This window comes from Prionailurus bengalensis, chromosome B3 (genome assembly GCF_016509475.1).
Source record: "Prionailurus bengalensis isolate Pbe53 chromosome B3, Fcat_Pben_1.1_paternal_pri, whole genome shotgun sequence".
Taxonomy (NCBI): domain Eukaryota; kingdom Metazoa; phylum Chordata; class Mammalia; order Carnivora; family Felidae; genus Prionailurus; species Prionailurus bengalensis.
The window spans coordinates 3,369,081-3,393,584 of NC_057355.1; the positions used below are offsets into that span (position 1 = coordinate 3,369,081).

Consider the following 24,504-nt stretch of genomic DNA (forward strand, 5'->3'; position numbering starts at 1 on the left):
AACCTCAGCCAGAACCAAGAGTAGGATGCCCAACTGACTGAGCCACCCAGGCGTCCCAAATTTGTATGTTTTAAGTGGATTCAAAGGTCATTCTACTACTCCAAGGTACATACCCAAGAAACATGAAAAAGTATGTCCATATAAAAACATGTACCTGAATGGCCATAGTAGGATTATTCATAACACCCAAGACATGCAAAGAATCCAAATTTCTAACTGATGAATGGATAAGCAAAATGTGGTTTATCCCTACAATGGAAGAGTATTAGTCATAAAAAGGAATGAAGTTCTGATTCATGCTACAACATGGATGGACCTCAACTGGAAACATTATACTAAGTAAAAGTCACGAAGGACCCCATATTATGTGATTCATCTTATACGAAATGTCCAGAATAGACAGAAAATAGATCAGTGGTTTCCAGGGGCTGCCACTGGCAGGGAAAATGGGGGTTTGAGGAAAAATGGGGAGTGACCTGCTTAAGGGTACAGGGTTCTGTGGGGGTAAAGTGCCGTGACGCTGATTATGAGGATGTTTGCACAACCTTGTGAATATATTAAAACCCACCAAATTGAATAAAGACTTCAAATGCATAAATTGTATGGGATGTGAATTACATCTCAATAAAACTATTCGCAAATAAAAAAAGAAAGGCATTCCCATAGGCTCAGCCATCCTGGAGGTGCCTCCTAGAGCTACCTCAGTAGACAGCACAATAGCAGATTCTAACACCTTGGTACCAAGCTTCAAAGATGAGGTCTAGTGCCGCCTGGATGGCTCAGTCAATTAAGCGTTTGACTCTTGATTTCGGCTCAGGTCATGATCTCATGGCTCATGAGATTGAGCCTTGCGTCGGGCTCTGTGCTGATAACATGGAGCCCGCTTGAGATTCTCTCTCTCTCCGTCTCTCCCTTCCCCGCCCCCTCAAAATCAATCAATCAATCTATCTATCTATCTATCAAAGATGAGGTCCAACAGACTCCGCCAACTGAATCAGAATTCGCCTGGTCATCTTTCCTTGGGCAACTCCAAACGCTCTCTTAGTTCTGAGGACCCAACATGCCATGCTTCCCCAAATCGAGGGGCCTTCCCAGTCAGGGAAAAAAACTAAACTCAAGGATAGCAGAGTACTAGATGAAATAGTAATTCTACCAAAGGCAACGTTCAAGAGTTTTGAGACTAAGAGATTTGAGGCTGTGCAAGCAACAGCAGGATTTGTTTCTGCTCTCATAATAAAAGACACAGCTCCAGGCCCCTGGTGACACTGTAGGAACGTGCTGGTTCAGAAGTGGTGGAGATAGCTGATACTTTCCAGGAATGTCATAGGAAGTTCCAGCCATCTATAACGGCAGTTGAATGGGGGACCATTTTTGCATCTCGGCAACTACCTCTGGAGGGGTCCTCAAGACTCATCAGGAAAGTACTAGTTCCTATTCTCTCCAAGGGCATGTTCACGTGAAGGTTTCCAAGCTGTAACAAGGGTGGTGTCCAGGGTGCTGAACTCAGAGCAGGAGTTAAGTTCTGAGCGGCAGCATAGGTGTGCAGTGGACTTGGGGCTGAGACTATGTGCCCTGGAGGCAAGAGACACAGCAGCCAGTTGAGGTCCAGGTGAGTAAGAAAATCTGAGCTCCTAGTCAGTTGGGTGGGCTTCTAAAAACCGGGGAGAAGCAAGTAAGAGAGCAGAGAGAATCTGGGAGCAGCCAAGTGTCCTGTTCTAAATCCTACGTGCATAACTCCATGTGAAAGGTAGCAGCTTAGCTGAAGGCTGGGGCTAAAACATATGCCACTTCCTCTGGGTCTACTGCAGGCTGGCAATGTCAGAGAACAGGTGTCTGTGTCAGGATAGGTGGGTTTAGAGGTTGAATTAGGACAGGACAAAGACAAATACCACCAAGTCATGGAGACTGGATGGGAAGGACTGGGAATTCACTTAAGGGCCCGGAGGACAAAGAGGGAGGGGCTCAGGTACAGTGACAGGATCACAAGCTCTAATACCTGATAGGGAGCTCCAAGTAATGGGCTCAGGGGCACCAGGAGGGCTGGAGCATGCCCTTGAACTAACCACCTTCTAAGGCAGTAGCTCCTGTATTCTTCTCACCATTGGCTGGGACTGAAGTCAGAGCACTTTTTTTAAAGTTTATCTATTTATCTGGAAGAGGGAAAGAGAGAGAGAAGAAAGAACTCATGCAGGAGGGGCAGAGAGAGAGAGAGAGAGACAGAGACAGAGAGAGAGAGAAACGCAAGCAGGTTCTGCACTGTCAGTACAGAACCCGACGTGGGGCTCGAACTCACAAACCGTGAAATCATCATCCGAGCTGAAATCAAGAATCGGACGCTTAACTGACCAAGTCCCCCAGGTGCCCCTGAAGTCAGAGCACATTTAGCCACCAGGGTTTGCCACAAGTGCTGGAATCCAGGGTCAGGGTGTCAGGGGTCCTGGAGTCCTGATCAGATGAGTCTCCTTCACGTCGGCAGAAGAGCTAGCTTTCCAACTATTTCTATCTTTTCCTTCCAAAAAAGAGAGCCCTGGAGAATGACTATCTGAGCCCCTGCTCTCTGCTCATCAACTCTCTTTTGGATCCTGGAGGGCTTAATAATCTTGGTGCCAACTTGCACCCTATTGAGGCCACCTGGCCATATTAGCACTTCCTAATCCTAACAGGCCCACTGGCTATGCACATTACACACACGTACGTGCACGCACATACACCAGAGTGACCAGTGTGCTCTTCCCTGGCCTCCAGCCCAACGTGCAGGTATGAGGGTGACTCCTGACAGAGTCCCATCAGAAATGGCAATCCCAGGCCACCTCAGTTTGTAACACTGACTCAAGGGCGAGGTTGCCTCGACTTACCAGTTCTGCATTCCCCTACTTATTCCATATTAATCAGTGGCCTCTTTCCCCACCTCATTTATACATTTGCCGAGGCCAAAGGAGCATAACATTTTTTTGGGGGGGGAGGGGGGTCAGGATATACTGCCACACTATCCTTTATCTTCCTGGAATAATCACAATGGAAAATAAAGGCAGAGAAGGCATAGTTTTCAGTTATTCGAATGACTTTACCTCCTTTAGGTTTTTCTAAGTTGCATGTTTGGCTTAGCCAAATCAGTGGTTTCTCAAACTATTAGCAACACAAGACGCCGCTGTCCCCCCCCCCCCCACCCCCCCAGAGAGAATCCCATACCTCCCAAGCATGTGGCCGTGCAAGGGGTGAAGCCAGCGTACTCCCAGTGGTAGGTCATCGTGCTGTCCTCCTGGGGAGAGGCGTCGGGCTGGCGGGAGGCAGGGCTCTCGTCGCAGGGGGTGAGGAGGCAGGGCCGCTCGGTGGGCAGCTGGGGGCCCTCGCACTCTTCCTCAGGCAGCTCGGTCTCCGTCTGCGTGAACGTCAGGAGCACACGGCACTTCACCTCCCGGACCTGGACGCCCGGCCCGCACGTGGTGCTGCAGGCCGACCAGGGCTCCGGGATGAACCTACAGAAGACCCAGGAGTCCCCGTTATATGCCGGCCCCGCAGGAGCGACAGGCCTTCCCTGAAGGGAAGAGATAACTTCGCTCAGAGGGAATTCGGGACATTGGAAACGCTGTTTATTTTCCCTGGTGCTCAACTAGGTCATGAACAAATTGTCCAATCTTATTAGCAACAGAAAGGATTTCTCACTGGAGATCTAGTGAACGTTTGCACCCATTTTATTTATTTGTTTGCTTATTTATTTACTTATTTAGAGAGCAGGGGTGGGGCAGAGAGAGAGAGAGAGAGAGAGAGAGAGACCCAAGTCTGACAGTGCAGAGCCCGATGCAGGGCTCAAACTCACAAATCATGAGATCATGACCCGAGCCGAAATCAAGAGTCAGACACTTAACTGACTGAACCACCCAGGTGCCCCAAAAGTTTGCCTCCATTTTAAAACTCAAATGCTGTGCTATCACCTTTGTATAACATCATTAAAATTAGGCTCTTCAAAAATTTGGTCATAATAAACCATTATGTAGTGATAATTTCTAATCTGAGTTCTTTTATAATACGGAGAATTTTCATCAATATTTATTCAATGAATCTTTATCAGGCTTATCCTTTAACAGGTAGGACTTTATTAACCTCTCAATATTTAAGATAATAAATGTTTTCTGCAGGGTAGATGAAGCTTTCATATTCTGTCCTCAACTACACTACACTGAATTTCATCTTCTTGAAAATATCTTAGACACAACATGGCTGAATAAAGTATTTATTTCTGATTCTGAATTATTATCCACTAAATCAGAGGTTGTCAACCTACAGCCTACAGGTCAAGTCCAGCCCACCTGTTTCTCTACAGACTACAGAATGACTTTTATAGTTTTAAATGGTTGGGGGTGGAAAAGAAGGGTAATATTTTCTGAATGACACGACATTGAATTAAAGTATCCGTAATTATAGTTTTATTGGAATATGGCCACGGTCACTTGCTCACTTCTTGTTCATGACTGCTTTTATGCTACATGGCAGAGCTGAGGATTTGCCACAGAGACTATTTGGCCCGCAGAGCCTAAAATCTTTACTATCTGGGCCTTTGCAGAAGACGTTTACTGATTCCTGCACTGAACTGAAAAGCAGAGACTCAGCAGGGACATACTTAGTTAAGTCATCCCGAAGCAACACTTGCATTGTGAGATATTCACAAGTGACAGGCAAGGAAGAGCCCAGCGAATGTAAGTTGGGGAAACCACGGGTGCAAGAGTGCTCCACAGGTTTAATTACTGCGAAACTTTTCCAAAGACCACGATACATGAATGCATACTATAAATGCCTAAGAGGGGAATATGGCGTGCATCACTTCCTGAGTTTAAGTGAACGCAGATCTCTGTTCACAGGATAACGTACTGTAAGTCACTTCAGAAAACGGCTAAGATATAGTTCCAAGGGTTCATGTTCAAAATCTCAGAACGGGTAGTAAGGGTCTCTCAGAGTCCTCCAACCTTCTCTCCCTGGACAAGACTTCATCACCGTTGTCCACAATCCAATCAGCAGGAGGAAACACCATTGGGATACATGAGCCCCGTAAAGAGCCATGCAAACAGTAAACCCTCCAAATTCTATTTACTGCATTGAAAACTTTTGGTGGAGAACTCCCTCCCCTCCCCTAGGCCAGGAGAGGGCTCGCCCAACCTCCCAGCAGAGAGTAGTATTGGCATAATATTTGAACATGCTCTTTTCTCTCCTTGCTGTTTTCCCCAGTAGAACTGGAAAGAAAAAGCCTGATTAAATTCAAGACGAGGCACCAATACAATGCAATATACATACAACGTAATAATATGAGGTCAATTAAAAGAAGGAGGTGTGTCTGTTATTAATTCAGAAGGAATAGTCTCCTCTTGGAGAGAGTTAAATGAAGTAAGTGTGGGAGGGCTCATATACTGGGATCTTTTGTCTAAATACACACAGAAAGGCATGCATATGTATATGTAGTGTATATGTTATTTAATTATAACATTTACAGCACACATACCCGTACCTGATTGACGTACAATGTACAATGTCTCTTTTCTGGAAGTGATCGATCGCGCGTGCCAGAGTGTCGAGTGGGAGCTTCCACTTTGTTTATAGCTTTAAAAGGCCTGCATTTTCTAACCATGTGCATACTGTATTTTTTTTTTTAATTTTTTAACGTTTATTCATTTTTGAGATACAGAGAGACAGAGCAGGGGAGGGGCAGACAGAGAGGCAGACACAGAATCTGAAGCAGGCTCCAGGCTCCCAGCTGTCAGCACAGAGCCGACGCGGGGTCTTGAACTCACAGACCGCGAGATCATGACCTGAGCTGAAGTCGGACGCTTAACCAACTGAGCCACCCAGGCGCCCCTGTGCACACTGCACGTTTAAGGTCACTCTTCTTTTCCCCTCCTCTCTCCTTAGTGATAAAAACTGAAAATTGAGATGTAGATTCTTTTCATTCACAGGGAACCCCTGTGTCTGTTGTGATTCAGAGCCCCATTAGAAGATGGGGCTGGAGGAAAGGCTCACCTGAGTTCCCAACGTGGCAAGTGATGGTCACATCCAGTGTTTTCCTAAGGTGTCCTGGACCTTTCAAGTTGGCTTTCAGAGACCCTTTTAGGGGTCCTCTTAAAAACCAGATGTGAGAACCATCCAAATTAGCCATGAGTGGTTTGAAAGGGGGGGGGAGGGAAGCTATGGCAACAGAAACTTTATGTATAAAGTAGCATGATGGTCTTTGTGGATTTTTTTCAATTTTTTATGGATTATTAGTATTGTTTACTTAATTATTTTTTAAATGTTTATTTATTTATCTCGAGAGAGACAGCATGAGAGTATGTGCACAAGCAGGGGAGGGGCAGAGGAAGGGAGAGAGAAAATCCCAAGCCGGCTCCACACTGTCAGTGCAGAGCCCGACATGGGGCTCGATCTGATGAACCATGAGATCATGACCTGAGCTGAACTCACGAGTTGGATGCTCAACTGACTGAGCCACCCAGGTGCCTCATTATTGCTTACTGAAGCAAAGATGATTTTTTTTTTTATTTGAGAGACAGAGAGCGAGCGAGCACATGAGCAGGGAGGGGATGGGGTGGGGGGAGAGACAGAGAGAGAGAGAGAGAGGGAGAGAGAGAGAGAGAGAGAGAGAGAATTCCAAGCAAGCTCTGTGCTGTCAGTACACACGGAGCTCGAACTCACCAAATGTGAGATTAGGACCTGAACCGGAATGCAGAGTCAGAGGCTTAACTGAGTGAGCCCCGCAGGGGCCCTGAGGGGAGCTTTTGAAGCACTTGGAGCAGGGGGAGGGAGGAACAGTCTGCAAAGGAGACCTTCTGGGGGTGATGGGAGTGTTCGGTATCCTGCCTGAGGCTGGGGCTGGGTGGCTGTTTACACCTGTTAAAACTCATCACTTTAAATAGACACCGCTTACTGTATGTAAATTCTACCTCTTCAAAACGGATTTTTTTTTAAATGGCAGATTTTATTTTTAAGTTTATTTATTTATTTAAATTTTTTTTTTTTTTTGAGAGAGAGAGAGAGATACACAGAATGCAAGCAGGGGAGGGGCAGAAAGAGAGGGAGACCAGAATCCAAAATAGTTCCAGGCTCTGAGCTGTCAGCACAGAGCGTGACGTGAGGCTCGAACCCACAAACTGTGAGATCATGACCTGAGCTGAATCTGGACCCTCAACTGACTGAGTCACCCAGGCACCCTGGCAGTTTTTAGAGACAAAATGAGAGAAAACTGAAATAATCCGATATTGAAGATGCCTGGATTCTTCAAGTAGAGGTTCTAACACAAGACAAACAGACAAAGTGTTCAGAAATAAAACATGTTAAAAAAAAAAAAGTGACTATAATACAGCTTGGAAAGGCACACTATCTCCCAGGAAAAAGTGATAAAAAATGATGAACATAAAAACTTAAAGAGTTTTAGGGGCACCTGGGTGGCTCGGTCGGTTGAGCATCCGACTTCAGCTCAGGTCATGATCTTGTGGTTCCTGGGTTTTAAGCCCTGTGTCAGGCTCTGTGCTGACAGCTCAGAACCTGGAGCCTGCTTCAGATTCTGTCTCCTTCTCTCTCTGCCCCTCCCCCATTCATGCTCTGTCTCTCTCTGTCTCAAAAATAAATAAACATTCCAAAAATTAAAAAAAAAAAACTTATGTGTTTTAGGCAGAATAATGGCCACCCCAAAGATGCCCACACCCTAGTCTCTAGAATGTATGAATATGTTATATTGCATGGCAAAAGGAATTCTGCAGATATGGTTAAGGTTATGGGCCTCGAGATAAGGAGATTATCCTAGCAGGATAATCTAATCACAGGTCCTGAAAAACAGAAATTTCTTTGGCTGAAGTCAGAGAGATGCAGGAAAAGAGCGCGAGAGATTCAGAGCACGAGAGGTACCCCGGATGCTGCTGGCCGGGAGACGGGAGGGGCCAGGAGCCAAGGAGTGCAGGCGACCCCTTGAAGTTGAGAACAACTGGCCGACAGCCAGCAAGGAAATGGGAGTTTCGATTCTACAACTGCATGGAACTGAATTCTGCCAACTAGCTGAATAGGACTGGAAGCACATTCTCCCCCAGGGCCCCAGGCAGGTGCTCAGGCTGAGAGACACCTCGATTTTGGCTTCGTGGGACCCAGCGCAGAGGAACCACTTCAATCTACTGGGCTCCTGACTTACAGAACTGAGATAGCAAATGTTTATTAAGCCACTAGGTGTGTGGTAAATTGCTCCTGCGGCCATAGAAAAGGAAAACACCTGGCTAAAAACTTCTTTTTAGAAACCAGGAGCTTTGAAATAGGTTGGTAAGAAAGCCAGCTATGTCAACTTAACTCATTTTAAAGATGGAGAAGTCAATAGAAAAGGAATGTTGGTGATAAAAAAAACATACAGAAAAAGATGAAATTACAAAGGATTGATCTCCAGTTACTGGAGAAAATGAATCCAGAAAACACGCGTCATCTAGAAAATTATGAGAAACAAGGAGATAACTTAAAACGGAGGCCAGAATGGGGTGCCTGGATGGCGCAGTCAGTTAAGCATCTGATTTCAGCTCAGGTCATGATCTCACGGTTCGTGGGTTCGAGCCCCGCGTCGGGCTCTGTGCCGACAGCTGGGAGCCTGGAGCCTGCTTTGGATTCTGTGTGTCTCTCTCTGCCCCTCCCCTGCTCATGCTCTCTCTCTCGCACGTGCTCTCTCTCTCTCTCAAAAATAAATAAACCTTAAGAGAAAAAAAGAAAAAAATGGAGGCCAGAACTATCAGCAATCATAATAAATTTAACTGAATTAAACACTCCTATTAAAATACAAAGACTCTAATTTCAAAATCTATATGGGATACAAACGCAATCTCTTCAGAAATGTAAAAAGTATAAGGAATAACAAAATGAGATAAGGAAAGGTAAAAGGTACAAATTTTAGGAAAGAAGATGAAGTGATTCTTTAACGATGATATAACTATGGAAAACAGTATAGTTCATTGAAAATTTTTAGAAAAAAAATACGAGTTCAATGAAACAGTGCCTATGTATGGGGCAGCTGGGGGGCTCAGTCAATTAAGCACCTGACTCCTAATTTCAGCTCATGTCATAATCCCAGGGTTTTGAGAGGAAGCCCTGAGTTGGGCTCCACATCGAGTGTGAAGCATGCTTAAAGTTCTCTCTTTCCCTCTTATGCCCCCCCCACTTGTGTGCGCCCTCTCTCTCTCTCTCTCTCTCTCTCAAATAATAATAAAAAACAAAGTCCCTATCCATCTATCCTAAAACTACCAGGTTTCTCAAAATTCAACCGACATTTGCTGCTGGCGTTCATTGCCAGGCACCGTGCCAAGAATATTCCATTTATCATTTAATGTAATTTTCACAACAACCTTATGAACAAGTACTGTTATTTTCCTGATTTTACAGATGAGAAAGACTGAGGCTTAACACAGGAGCTTGTGAATAAAAACTCTATAAAAAAAAAAGCACAGGGCTGGTATGATGAAAACCACAAACTACTGAAGGGGTTCTGACCTCAGAGATCTGATTCACTGGACAGAACAGCACATGCCTCTGAATGGGAGGACTCAACACTAAAGATGTGCGTCCCCCCGTTAATTGATTTAGCAAATGAACGCAGCTCCGATCCGATTTAGGGGAAGGAGGCTGGAGACAGACAAGACAACTCTAAGGTTTTATGGGAGGTTAGCTGAGGACCGTCATGAGCCGTTTAAAAGGAGTAACAACGAGACAGCCCTCGCAGAGCCTGATAGAAAAACGTTCTAAAAAGTTGTAGTAATTCCCGAACTCTGGCACTGACGATGGAGTGGTCCATTCACACAATGAAGGTATTGTGACCTCGACGTGACGTGCGCACCAGATTATTCACCAGATGGGGCGGGGCAGCCTGTTAATTATTCAAGGGAGAATTAAGTTAGACAAACACCACACACCACACGTCAGAGTAAATTCTCCATGGGTCAAAGTTAAAGGTAAGCCACGAAAACGTTAAAAATACAGCTGACCTTGGGGCGCCTGGGTGGCTCAGTCGGTTAAGCGTCCGATTTTGGCTCAGGTCATGATCTCACGGTTCGTGAGTTCGAGCCCCGCGTTGGGCTCTGGGCTGACGGCTCGGAGCCTGGGTCCTGCTTCAGACTCAGTGTCTCCCTCTCCCTCTGCCCTTCGCCCGCTCATGCTCTGCCTCTCTCTGTCTCTGTCTCTCAAAAATAAATAAACATTAAAAAAAAATTTTTTTAAAAAAATTTTTTTTTCAACGTTTATTTATTTTTGGGACAGAGAGAGACAGAGCATGAGGGGGAAGGGCAGAGAGAGAGGGAGACACAGAATCGGAAACAGGCTCTAGGCTCTGAGCCATCAGCCCAGAGCCCGATGCGGGGCTCGACTCACGGACCGCGAGATCGTGACCTGGCTGAAGTCGGCCGCTTAACTGACTGCGCCACCCAGGCGCCCCCCCCAAAAATTTTTTTTTAAATACAGCTGACCCTTGGGGCGCCTGGGGGGCTTAGTCGGTTGAGCGTCCGACTTCGGCTCAGGTCATGATCTCGCGGTCCGTTGGTTCGAGCCCCGCGTCAGGCTCTGTGCTGATGGCTCGGAGCCTGCAGCCTGCTTCGGATTCTGTGTCTCCCTCTCCCTCTCTCTCTCTCCCTCTCTCTCTCTCTCTCTCTCTCTCTCTCTCTCTCTTTTTCTGCCCCTCCCCCACTCATGCTCTGTCTCTATCTCAAGAATAAATAAACGTTAAAAAAAAAATTAAAAAGAAAATACAGCTGACCCTTGAACAACTCGGGGGTTAGGGACACTGACCCTCTCCTCATCCCTCTGCCTACAGTCAAAAATCGACATACAACTTCTCACTCCCCAAACACTTAACCAATGGACCCTTACCCATAACATAAACAGTCAATTACACATATTTTATATGTCCTATGTATTATATACTGTCTTCTCATAATAAAGTAAGCTAGAGGAAAGAAATGCTATTAAAAAAATCATAAGGGGGGGGGTGCCTGAGTGCCTTAGTCAGTTAAGCATCTGTGTCTTAATTTCAGCTCAGGTCATGATTTCATGTTCTGGGATCAAGCCCCACACTGGGCTCTGTGCTGGTTTGGGATTCTCTCTCCATCTCCCTCTGTCCCTTCCCTGTTCATGCATGTGTGTGCACACATGTGTGTTCTCTCTCTCTAAAAAAAAAAGAAAAGGAAAGAAAATCATCAGGAAAAAAATACATTTACAGTGCCACACTGCAAAAATCCACATGTAAGTCGACCCACATAGCTCAAACCCATGTTGTTCAAGAGTCAACTGTACTAGAAAATAGCATTTTTTTTTTGAAAACAGGTAACTTCCTCATTTTGATGGAGGTGTGGGAAAGAGGGTGGGCTTCAGGACTGCTTTGGATGGCAAATCAGTACTGAATTTCTGAAATGCAATTTGACCAAAGAAATTCAATGCCTTCGATGTGCCTTCTGGCCCAGAAATTCCACCCCAACAAATGTGTCCAGTCTACACAGAGATGTGTAATTTGACATTTTCCACAGTTCCTTTTTTATCATAGTGAATGATTAGAAACAAGTTGCAGACAGCCAGAAAGATCTTTCTAAAATGTAATCATGATGGTGAACAGATAAGGAAGATCTGGTGCGTGCGCACACACACACACATATATACACACATACATACACAAATGGAATATTACTCAGCCATCAAAAAGAGTGAAATCTTGTGGGGCACCTGGGTGGCTCAGTCGGTTAAGCGTCCAACTTCAGCTCAGGTCATGATCTCATGGTTCATGGGTTCAAGCCCCACATCAGGCTCTGCACTTACAGCTCAGAGCCTGGAGCCTGCTTCGGATTCTGTGTCTCTCTGCCCCTCTTCCACTCACACTCTCTGACTCTCTCTCAAAATAAATAAACATTAAATAAATGAACATAAACGGAAATAAATGAACATAAAATGAAATAAATGAAAATAAACATTAAATAAATAAACATTAAAAAAAGAATGCAATCTTGCCATTAGCAACAACATGGATGGAACTAGAGTGTATTATGCTAAGCGAAATAAGTCAGAGAAAGACAGATACCATATGATTTCACTCACGCGTGGAATTTAAGAAACACCACCGATGAACACAGAAGGAAAGGAAAACTAAGATAAAAACAGAGAGGGAGGCAAACCATAAGTGACTCTTAAATCCAGAAAACAAACTGAAGGTTGCTCGAGGGGTGTTGGGTGGGGGGGATGGGCTAGACAGATGATGGGCATCGAGGAGGGCACTCGTTGGGACGCGCACTGGGTGTTGTATGTAAGCGATGAACCACTAAATCCTATTCCTGAAACCATTATTACACTATATGTTAACGAGTCTGGATTTAAATAAAATTAAAAAATAAATAAATAAAATAGGGTGTAATCATGATGGCCTCACTTGTGAAAACCTCCCACTTTCTCCAAACGAAGTCCCAGTTCCTTAGTGAACTGAGAAGTTTTCCAAGACCTGCTTAAGCTCCCCGCTGTATCCTTGCTGCCTTTACCAGCCTCTCTCCCCCACCGGCCCCTCCCCACACTCCGGACGTCAGCATCCAGGCGTGGCCAGCCGGCCTGCACACAATCCCACGTACTTGACGTGCGGCTCTTCGGATGCCCGTGTGCATCTCAAGACCATCTCAAGTTCGCGTAGGTCCTGAAGGCAGGTCCTCGGACCAACCTACGGATGCGCGCAGCTTGGAGTCAGGTCACGTAAGGCAAAACTAAAGCGCTTCCTAAAATCACAGGGCAGAGAATCACCGTCTACCACTTAACAGCCCTGAAGGGCTGGGCAACTCCCTAACCTCTTCTGTGCCTTGCTTTCTTCGCCGCTAAAGTGAGGGTAAATTACACCTCTTCGTGGGGACGTTGTTGGAATTAAGTGAGCTAACCCGCCACAGAGGCACCTGGCACAAACGACGTCCTCAACATTAGCCGTTATTGCTCTTACGGGAAAACCAGATGTCTCAAAGAAGACATACTTGGATGGTAGCAGATAGAGCTTCCACAAATGGAGAAGCGAACACAGCAGTGAGGAAAACACCCAAAGCGCTCCAAACCCGCCCTGTTTCCTTGGCTTCCGTCTATGAAAAATGGGAGAATGGGGCGACCCAGCTGCGAAGCATCGTGAACCCCAAAGAAAGTCGCAGGCCTCCCGGGAAGGCCTTTGAGAACAAGGATAACCGTATCGACTGTCAACACGTTCCCCAGCGGAAAGCTAAGAAGGTCAAAACTGTAGTTCCCCTGGCTTAGCTTTATAAGCTGTAATTTTTATTTTCCTAATTAAAAAAAAAATAAAATAAAGCTTTAGAACATCCACTCCCTGTGTAAATTCAGAGCCCAGGCCACGGGAAACCACAGAGGCAGAAATATTTATCTTCTCCAGGCGGGTTTGGCAGGCTTTGCTCGAGGGATCTGAAATATAGCTGCGTTCGCCTTCCCCTCCGTTGTCAACAAGGGAGCATCCCCAAACCACAAAGGATAGTGGTTATAAAGGGATGAACTGGAAGCTGAGGTATGCTGCGGTCCTGTTTGGAAATGGAGGGAATGGACGGAGTCAGAAGTGGTGGGAGGGAGGAAACTATAAACTTCGCACTAGACAGCCAGGAACACGCCAGAACCTGCCAGCAGCGTGAATTATAAAGGAAAATTGCATAGCGACCACAGAGGGAGGGAGGGAGGGAGGGAGGGAGAGACAGAGAGAGAGAGAGGAAGTGGGGAGGAGGCCGGGAACAGGTGCGTGCAGGCTCATTCTTCCATGCTGGAGAGACACGAGTGGGGTCTTTCTGCAGGAAAGGGCACATGAGCTCTGCTCAGGGAGTCAGGGGAGGAGGGCACCACCAGCAAAGGCAGGCGGACTGATGGATAAGCAGGCTTGGAATGAATACGAGGCCCGGACCTCCTGGAGCTTACATGGTATTGCCCCTTCCAATAAAATGAACGGCGGTAGACCGGGGCGGAGGGGGGGGTTCCTGGGTGACTCAGGTGGCTGCGTGTCCGACTCTTGGTTTCTGCTCAGGTCATGATCTCACAGCTTGTGGGTTCGAGCCCCGCGTCGGGCTCTGTGCTGACAGCTCAGAGCCTGGAGCCTGTTTCTCATTCTGTGCCTCCCTCTCTCTCTGCCCCTCCCCTGTTTGCTCTCTCTCTCTCTCTCTCTCTCTCTCTCTCTCAAAAATAAATAAATAAATAAATAAATCATAAACATTAAACATAAATAAATAAAAATAAAAAATTTAGAAAAGAAGAAAATGGATGGGATTTTCAGACCTTGAAAGGGACCCTTCGGACTCTCTGATCTAGTGGTTCCCAAACTCGGATGCTCCCTCCCCAGTCACTTGGGGTGCTTGCTAAAAACGCTGGTGGCAGATTCATAGAGATGGAAAGTCGAATCGAGGTGCTGGGGGCTGGGGGGGCGGGCAGTAGGGGGATATGGGGAGTTAGCACTTAACGGGTACAGAGTGTATGTTGGGGGAGATGAAGCGGTTCTGGAGGTGGGTGGTGGGGCTGGTCACACAACGGCATCAGTGTAGTTTAAGGCCGCTAAACCGCACCCTTAGAAATGGTTAAAGAGGTAATTTTTAAAATTGAAGTGCGGCTGACATACGACATTCTAGCTGCTTCCGGAGTGCATCAGGGCGGGCTGATATTTTTACACGTTACGAAACGAGGCCCACGATGGGCATCAGCACTGTCGGTCACCACGCAGAGTTACGAACGACGATGGACTCTGTTCCCTGTTCATCCCCGTGGCTTGTTTATTTTATAGCTGGAAGTTTGCACCTCTTCATCCCTTGCACCTATTTTGTCATGCATGTTTTACCACACACACACCAAAAGGTATCTGGCAGAGCCGAAAACGTTCTAGTGACTAAGCCCCACCCCCCAGCGTCTGCCACGCGGGGCCCAGAAATCTGCAATTACGTAGCACCACAAGTGGTTCTGATGAAAGCGCGTCACCTACACTCGAATAAGAAAATTAGTACAAGGGGAGCGTGGACGTGAGTGGCAGCTTCCCGAAGGCCAGGCACGACCAGCAGCTCCATGTGGCTGGAACGTCCCACTCAAGGCAAAGCAAGAAAGTGGTGAGGGATGAGGCCGGGAGCCAGGAAGGGGGATGGCCCCTGCTAAGTCTGGTTGGCCTTGTGAACGAGTGTAAATATTTGGGTGATGGGGAACCTCTGGGGTATTCGCAACATTGGAAGGAAAGAATCAGATTTGTGCCTTGGCTGGTCTAGTCCAAGAGCTGTGGAATGGGTAGGTTCGAAGGGACTGAGGGGGAAGCGAATCGGGAGGCTGTTGGAAGGGTGAGTTCAGGACCTGGAGAGGATGGTGGGAGGGAAGGAGCTGGAATGGAGACAGATTTTGGTGGCTATGACTGGCACAGCCGGTGGTTAACGACATATAAGGGAAGAACGAGAGACAGGCAAGAATGACTCCAAGCTTGCGGTTTGGGGAACTGGACAGCAATCCCATTAGCCAAGAGAGGACACACAGGAGTAGCCATCATGATCTCGTTGTGTTCTGGGGACAGAAGAACCTGGTAGGATGTGTCACCCCAGTCTGACGACTCTATAGCCTTCCCGGCATGACAACCATGCTCCCTTTTGAGTGTCTCAAATCTCTCTCTTTCCTTCGCTTACAGAATCACAGGAGATTGGAGTGGGGAGAAGGTTCCAGTAACGCTGAGCCTTCTTGTACAGCTGGGAGGCGCAGACATGTTAACTGACTTGCGTACGATCCTTATTACCTTGTTACTATATTTAAGGTCATCCTAGCTTCAAATAAAAACAATTAAAAATCAAACATACATATAACAACTTCTTTCCGTCAACTTGACTACCAATCTTTACTCGTTCTTCAGTCGTCAAATACCCACTTCCTTCTGACTGGGAATTCGTTTCTTAAATCTCTGCAATGATTACTTCTCTACCCTTTCAGTGATCCTACCCTAACATTAACTGGAAAAGACTCTTGTCCATCTAAATAGTATTTCCTCAGTCCACATAGCTTCTCCTTGGCTCTCTCTGAGATCTGCGACTCTCCTTAAACCCTATACTGCCTTGGTCTTTACAACTGTGGTCCTTCCTTGTGTCCCCTCCTTCCTCTTCTCATTACTCCTTCTCTTGCATTACCTACTTCTTGTGACCCCCCCCCCCTTCCTCTAGATCACCAAGCTTCAGTCATGAGCCCAGAATCCCTCTCTCTTCAGTTAGTTACTCTGGGGTCATTCAGAAGAAACCACTGGGTTCACTTCCAGGCCCGACAGTAGTCCACGTGGAAAAGTTCTTTCTGCGCATGTCCTAAGTGGGATGTGCCAGTTCTCTTGGCCCGCATTGCTAGAGGCATGGTGCCTTCTCGTAGAGAAGTAATCCACATTCCTCAGGGGCTCACTGGGCTGGTCCCCAGTTGGAAAGGACATTGATAAATGAGCGTGTTCTGAAAACAGCAATGAGGTTGGTAAGGGATCTAAAAACAACACATGAAAACCACTGGAAAACGCTAAGAGTGATGAGCCCGGGAAAGGCTGCACTCTTGTGATCCAGCTTTCTTCAAATTTGTGAAAACCTGTCACGTGGGATGGGGCATAGATGTGGGTTTTTGTGGGTTGTTTTCCTGTTTCAGAAATCCGAAATTTGAAGGAGGTATATTTAGCTCAAAAGGGGCAAAAAACTCTTGCTTATAACTCCTGAGGTTCAACAGAAGGATGAGCTGTCTCTCAATGCAGGGAGCTCTGCCTGTTGCTGAAGGTGCTGAGGAAGAAATACCTGCTCTGAGCTGGAGACCAGCCATATTGAGATCCCTTTTCCTAGAACACTCTAGGGATTGCCCCCTTGGTAAACAGGCTGTCAGTTCCACAGACTTCACGTATGTGACAGGGACTCAGCTGTCCTGTCCAATTACTCGAGTCTGTCATTGGTCCTGCTGCTCTTCTAGACTCCTGGACGAAAAATCTCAGGGTGTCTTTGATTCCTTGCTCTCTTTAGGTCCGTACCCTCGGCTTCCGGAAGATGTCTCTGGTTTACTCCTAATTCTCCATTTCCACTGACACCATTCCACCCCAGACTTGCCAAATCACATGTGGATAGAAGTCATTAGATTTTTAAGTAGGAATGGACCCTGGAGAGATCGAGTTCAGCCTGCTCCTTTCATAGGTAAGGAGAATGAGACGCAGAAAAATTAAAGACTTGTCTACGGTCACACAGTTCAAAGTGGCGGTTCTAGGCTCCAAGATGCAGAGTGCCATATTCTTTCCACTGCTCCTTCCCACAGCGGCTCCAGGATTTCTCCTTATAATCACGTGGGCCACCCTGATACATTTCAAGTACATTGGTTTTATAGAGGTTGGCCATGACTTACCCATGGAATGATTGATTGATCTGTACAAGGTTGTCATGGTCCTTGGTCAAATCATACGTGTTAATCTAGATCTAGGAATTACCCCCAATCTCTTAATTGTAACAGACCACTGGGTCTGCTTTGAGTTAACACACACTGTTCTTTTATGTGCTTCTCACAGATAATGCCAAAGTAGAACTGCTGAATTGTGAAATAAAGAAGACTTCCAGCCAGCTCGAGCTCTCTAGAGTCTGAAAATTCAGGTCATTTGGATTTGAAATGTACCATTGTATTCCAATAAGTACAAAAATTACATAGATCATGTTAACTGGCTATGCCCTGATTACACCCATAAAAGGCTCTGGACTCACGATGGTTCTTCGGTTGCTCTTCTGGGCTCTTCTAGTTCCTGGGCTTGTTTCAGCCACGGTAATTTAGCTTCCACTGGGCTTTTTTCTAAGAAAAAGGGAACACAAACAACAAGCTTAAAGCAGCTGGATACATGATCGTTATTTGCGAAAGGTTTCATCAATAAAGCGGTCACGCTTTTCGAATGCAAAGTGGAGTCTTTTTATCACAGGACCTGAAGAGGCTTCTGGAGTGAACCAAACATTTCTGTCGTGTATTGTTTTCATTAACACATTATCCCAGTGCAACCAGATGATCCCATAGCACAGTTGAAGATGTTCTCCAAGCGAGCATAAAAATGCCTCTTATATAAAAAAAATGCCTTGTATAAACCAATACCAATCTCTGTTGTTTACACATTAAAGCTCTTACTTCAACCGTACCAGCTTGCTCTCTTTTGCCACAAATCCCCCTTGCCCAAGAATAAAGAGATTGATGGAGAAAATCAAATAACGTAGATGTTTAGAAAACTGGGAGGAGGTTTTACTCAAACTTTCATTGGTGTAGTTGTCGCGGGAGCTGATTGCCGATTACACCCATCACGCGGGAGCAAGATGCGTGCTCCTTTCTGTGCTTTTGAGCCTCGTAAGACATGAAGAAAGGAACACACTAGGTTATGAAATGAGAAAGGAAATTTTGGGCTGCTTCAGGGAAATCACAGACCCTGAGGCGGTGGCCGTGAAAGAACTATCAAGGGCACAAGGCAGGAGGAAAGACTTCACCGACGACGTTAGACGGCCATTACTTGCACCTCGTGGGGCAACCACGTGGCTTTTCTGAAGGGCGGACAGAGTAAATAAGTATTTGTGAAACGGTTGACCATAAGGCTCCATGTATGGATAATGAACTCAGAAATAATGAAGGAGAATTGTACCATCCTTTCTAGAGGACTAAGGAAGACTTCTTGGGGCCAACCAGTGAGGATAATCCTTTTCCCATTTCCAGAAAGGAAATACTTGTCATAAGGGTTGGTAATACCTCACTCGAGTACATGGAAATAACCACGTATGGAAAGGAATGTGTATCCGAGAGATGATGCCAAGACTTCCTGCCCGTGGATGCTACCCATTTCTGCTCATTCCTGGGGAACAAATAGGAATAATAGAAGAAATTCAAAAAGCATCCAGAGATCTGCATTGGGAGCCGAAAGTCTTCATCTACCCCACGGTAGGCAGGCACCAGGACACGTGATAAAGATGATGTTGTCCCTCCCTCAAGAGACATACACTCCAGGGGAAGGTACATACAAAATACTGCGGGGGAAAAAAGAATGAGAACCCTGGGGGAAATTTCCTCCTCCTCTTTCTCTTTATCCTTCTCCTTGGCTTTTCCCCTTTCTCTTTCTCCTCATCCTCCTTCTTTTTCTTCAAAGCAGGGATTCCATCAGATTATTCCGTGTCCAGCGAGAAATGTTGGTGTGAGCCCAGACAGATAGGAGCCACTCTAAATGTACTGAGTCGATAAGCACCCAGCTTCCCCCCCAGATCAATGTATCAAGTGGGTCCAGCTTCTTTACCTGGCGGACAGTCTAACTGCCATCTGTCGGTAAGACGGTTTTCCTAAGACGGTTAAGTCGAAATGTAAATCCTGCGATATTCGAATGAGAGCTGGAAAACACCTCTTGATTTAACTTTAACATGCACCACAAACTTACCTTTCGGTTTGTAGCACGGGATGGGGATGATACATTCTTCTTTGATGTGTAACTTCAGCTGTGGGTTGCAGCCACCAACGTGCTGCCCGCGGTGGTTGATACACAGAACGACGCGGTAACGTAACCCTCGGCCACAAGTCACCGTGCACTTCAAAGAAGAAATGAGAAGCCAGTGAAATTCTTGTCCACGAGGAGATCCACAAAGGCATTAATGACTCAAGCCAAGGAGAGCCCCTGATCTACGTGAGTATTAAACACAAAAGACCATTAGACAACCAGTAGGTAAAGAAGGGGATAGAGGCTGGCTTTCCCTGATTCTTACGTTTCAGGGCCCCTCCCTTTGCCAGGTCTCCGTCCAGTTCTCAACCTGAGAAGTATTTCAGATGAGGCCACAGCACAAGAAAAACTGAAATGACCCGAAAATTTTCTGTTCGATATGAAAGAGACTTGATATAGGTTTTCTCAAGTTTGATTAAATTTGTAATGACATTATCCAAAACAACTTGAGAACATGGGAAAAAGAAACTTTTTTAAACTATTAGTTAAACAATCAAATTCTGATCAGTCACACTAAAGGATTTTCTTCCCATTCTGTCTACAGAAATCGATCTTGCAAAACTGCGATCACACGAAGAGGCCATCGTATTCAACCACAAAGCTCAGGAAAAATACTGTAGAAATATCAAGCAGTTAAAATTAATAAAAACATTTTGCAAGGCACCTGGGTGGCTCAGTCGGTGAAGTCTCTGACTTTGGCTCAGGTCAGGGTCTCACGGCTCGTGGGTTCGAGCCCTGCGTCGGGCTCTGTGCTGACAGCTCGGAGCCTGGAGCCTGCTTCCCATTCTGTGTCTCCCTCTCTCTGTACCCACACCCCACCCCCCTGACCTGGCTCATGCTGTCTCACTCTCTCAAAAATAAATATATTAAAAAAACTTTTCTAAATAAACATTTTGCTATCTTGTCTGAATTTTCATGGTTTGTGCTGTGTTTTTTCCCTTGAATTATTTATTTATGATTTGGAAGGTTCTCTTACTGACAAACGGAGTATTTTCCTGTCATGAAAGTCTCGGATATCATTTCAATTTATGTACATATGTTGGGGAGTACGTATGTGTATAAGTATGTGGTTTTTTTTAATTAATAGACTTTATCTTTTAGGACCATTTTATGTTTAGAGAAAACCTGAGCAGACAGTCCAGAGTTCTGCTTTGCCCCCACTCACCCCCCTAGCCTCCCTTATTACTGACATCTTGTGTGAGTGTGGTACAATTATTACAACGGAGGAACCAATGCTGCTGTATTGTTTTAACTAAAGTTCAGAGTTCACGTTGGGGGTCATTGTCAGTTTTTTAAAATTTTGCAATTGCTTCGCTTATTCTGAGTAAAAATTCACTGAGGTGCCTGATCTTTGTATTTTGCATCCTTTCTTCTTCAAAGTCCAAACTGTATACACTTCAGGCCTCCCCAATTCTGGGATCCACCCGAGGGAGGGGCTGAAAGTCCTAGGACATCCACTATGAACAGGTGCGGCCCGTGGGGGTTATCGTACTCATGTCCCAACGCACCTTCAGGTCAGGAGCCTCATTCCCATTCGACAGATGAGCAAATAGCCCACCACCAAAGGACCTTGCTCAAGGTCACACAGTTCCCAAGGGGCATAGCGGACCCATCCTGGAGCCTCTCGTTGCCAAAACCATGACTTTGCCACCGACTCATCGAGCTCAAGGACTCTTTCTTAAGTCTGTAGATGTTTCCTACACGGTCACAGACAAGTTTCACAGGACAGGAAGGCCTTTTTTTTAACATACTCACTTCTCCAAAAAGGGAAGGTATCATCAGAGACCAAACAGATGGTTACCAGAGGGGCGGTGGGGGGAGGGGATGGATGAAATAAGGAAAAGGGAGTAAGTGATGTGGAGCCACTGAACCACCATACAACTGAAACTAATATAACACTATGTTAACTCTACTGGAGCTTTTAAAAATAGGGAGTTAAAAAAAAAGGCTATCAGGAAACCTATCTGATTTCCTCTTGCCATTGAACAAATATTCTAATGAACTGAGTGAGGCTTGAGATTAGACGCTATTTCTGGGAAATCGATTCCCCTACCCCAAGATTTATCAACTTGAAATATATGTGACTGTCAGAGGCTGTTGCGTATCGGCCAAGAAAGAAACAAGAACTCTGCCCAAAGAGAAAGAAAACAGTACGATGGATGATAAGGTATAACCACACCAGGACTGGTCAATCCAAAGGAGTATTGTCTCCTCTCACATAGCACCCCCTTCCCCCCCGGGAAGCTGGACACTTACCCTAATAATGCTGTCGGTATTTACAATTTCCAGAACTCCTCTTTGGAGGAGGAATATATCCTTAATGATAACGAATTCTCGTTACTGAGGATGTATTTGATGTTTGCAAACAAATGAAAAGTATTAAGAGCTGAGAAAGGTAAATGAGATGATTCGGTTAGCAACCCCCCTTTTGATACCGTGAGTGACGATAAAGTCACGATATTGATGAGGATGTGGGGTCGTGGTATGAAAGCTCTAAAGCCAACACAAAACATACGGATGGGACTCTTCTAAGAGCTGAAAATGAGTTCTGCAGGTTATAGAGGTAAAAATGTTGATTTCTGATGATAGATCACAGCGTGACTTTTGGCACATAGGTCAGGAGTTCAAGAACGGAATGGCCTTGCTGTAAGAAGGTCTGAACCCGTTCTGGGAATGGACAATTTTTTAAGCCACCCACCCTCATTTTCTGGATTGATTCCAACTGAAAGAGACAGGAAACCATCAAAACCCTAGAGGAGAAAACAGGAAAAGACCTCTCTGACCTTAGCCGTAGCAATTTCTTACTTGACACATCCCCAAAGGCAAGGGAATTAAAAGCAAAAATGAACTATTGGGACCTCATGAAGATAAAAAGCTTCCGCACTGCAAAGGAAACAATCAACAAAACTAAAAGGCAACCGACGGAATGGGAAAAGATGTTTGCAAATGACATGTGGGACAAAGGGGTAGTATCCAAAATCTATAAAGAACTCACCAAACTCCACACCCGAAAAACAAATAATCCAGTAAAGAAATGGGCAGAAGACATAAATAGACACTTCTCTAAAGAAGACATCCAGATGGCCAACAGGCACATGAAAAGACGCTCAATGTTGTTCCTCATCAGGGAAACACAAATCAAAACCACACTCAGATACCACCTCACGCCAATCAAAGTGGCTAAAATGAACAAATCAGGAGACTATAGATGCTGGAGAGGAATGTGGAGAAACGGGAACCCTCTTGCACTGTTGGTGGGAATGCAAACTGGTGCAGCCACTACGGAAAACAGGGTGGAGGTTCCTCAAAAAATTAAACATAGATCTACCCTATGACCCAGCAATAGCACTGCTAGGAATTTACCCAAGGGATACAGGAGTGCTGATGCGTAAGGGGCACTCGTACCCCAATGTTTCTAGCAGCACTCTCAACAATAGCCAAATGATGGAAAGAGCCTAAATGTCCATCCACTGACAAATGGATAAAGAAGATGTGGTTTATATACACAATGGAATACTACGTGGCAATGAGAAAGAATGAAATATGGCCTCTTGTAGCAACGTGGATGGAACTGGAGAGTGTGATGCTAAGTGAAATAAGTCACACAGAAAAGGACAGATACCTTATGTTTTCACTCTTATGTGGATCTTGAGAAACTTAACAGAAGACCATGGGGGAGGGGAAGGAAAAAAAAAGTTAGAGAGGGAGGGAGCCAAACCATAAGAGACTCTTAAAGACTGAGAATAAACTGAAGGTTGATGGAGGGTGGGAGGGAGGGGAGGGTGGGTGACGGACATTGAGGAAGGCACCTGTTGGGATCAGCACTGGGTATCGTATGGAAACTAATTTGACAATAAATTTTATATTTAAAAAATTTACTTTTTATGTGTAATAAGTGTTTACCAAAATTTGAAACATATTTATATCGTTGTGATAATAACAATCCAGGGGAGGGGGGACATTCCTAATACTTAGAGCCTATGGCCACAGGAAATTGAAATAAATTAATATCAAATAAAATATAACGATTTCAATTGCTATACATATATTCTTGGAAAAAGTAGAATAGTGTAATCAATAAAAGACTACGGCATAAAGGTACAGTATGCTGGGATAAATTTCTGTGGGGAGAGTGGATTCAGAACGTGAGCTCAAGGGGGAAAAATGCAAACTATCCACAAACTGTTCAAGAAGGACCTCTTTGTGTGCTTTTTAAGGGAAAGATGGCAAAGACAGAAATCATCATGGCATTTACATTCTGCTGAACACATTTTTTTCTTTAAATGCTGTAACACTTTTATTTTAAAATGTCAGCATTCACATGTTAGAAATGACACTCTTTGATACTTTTTACTCAAACTTACAATCAAGACTTTTAGGTGTCAACCTAAATAGAGGTGACGGGGTATTTAATTTTGCGAGCACCTTTTAGGGGGTATGTGACAAAAGGATCGATAGCCCCTAGTCAATGTTCGTTCAACTCTGAGCTTTCAGTGAAAGTGTCCTGTCCTTAGGGTGCCTGGGTGGCTTAGTCGGTTACGAGTCAGACCCTTGATTTCAGCTCAGGTCTTGATCTCAGGGTTGTGAGTTCAAGCCCTGCATTGGGCTCTGCGCCGGGCAGGGAGACTGCTTAAAAAAAAAAAAAACTATATCTCAATAAATTAAGAAAATAAAATAAGATAAAAATGAAAAGCAAAGTGTCCGGTCTGGAATCTTACCTGAGACCACTCCATGGCAATCCACTTGGGGCAGTCGAACAGGTTGCAGGTCTGCATGACCTTGGGTTTGGGCGCGTACATGCACTTCCACTCCTCTACCTGTAGTATCTCTCCGTGCATGGACTCCTCCACACACACGAAGCTCCGCCTCTGAATCCCGCCCCCGCAGGACACCGAGCACGCAGTCCAAGGGTTATGTTCCCAGCTCAAAAGCGAACAAATAAAAACACATTATTTATTTGTCATTGGCTTGTCTGTTTCAAGCTTGCAAACGCGACAGCGAAAAGTACTTCCGGAAGCGTTCCTTGAGCTGTCTCTAGACCATCA

The 24,504-nt window shown here is 45.4% G+C and overlaps 1 protein-coding gene across 2 annotated transcripts in view; it reads right to left on the reverse strand.

The window, feature by feature from the left end:
• Window positions 1–24,504, reverse strand: part of ADAMTSL3 (ADAMTS like 3) — a 348,695-nt gene that overhangs the window by 108,229 nt on the left and 215,962 nt on the right. For both annotated transcript variants that reach the window (XM_043554621.1, XM_043554622.1), the window contains 4 exons: window positions 24,178–24,382; window positions 19,403–19,550; window positions 17,712–17,796; window positions 3,190–3,476 (listed from right to left, as the gene is read on the reverse strand). In XM_043554621.1, coding sequence (XP_043410556.1) covers window positions 3,190–3,476; window positions 17,712–17,796; window positions 19,403–19,550; window positions 24,178–24,382 — 725 coding nt within the window. The remainder of the gene's footprint in view (window positions 1–3,189; window positions 3,477–17,711; window positions 17,797–19,402; window positions 19,551–24,177; window positions 24,383–24,504) is intronic.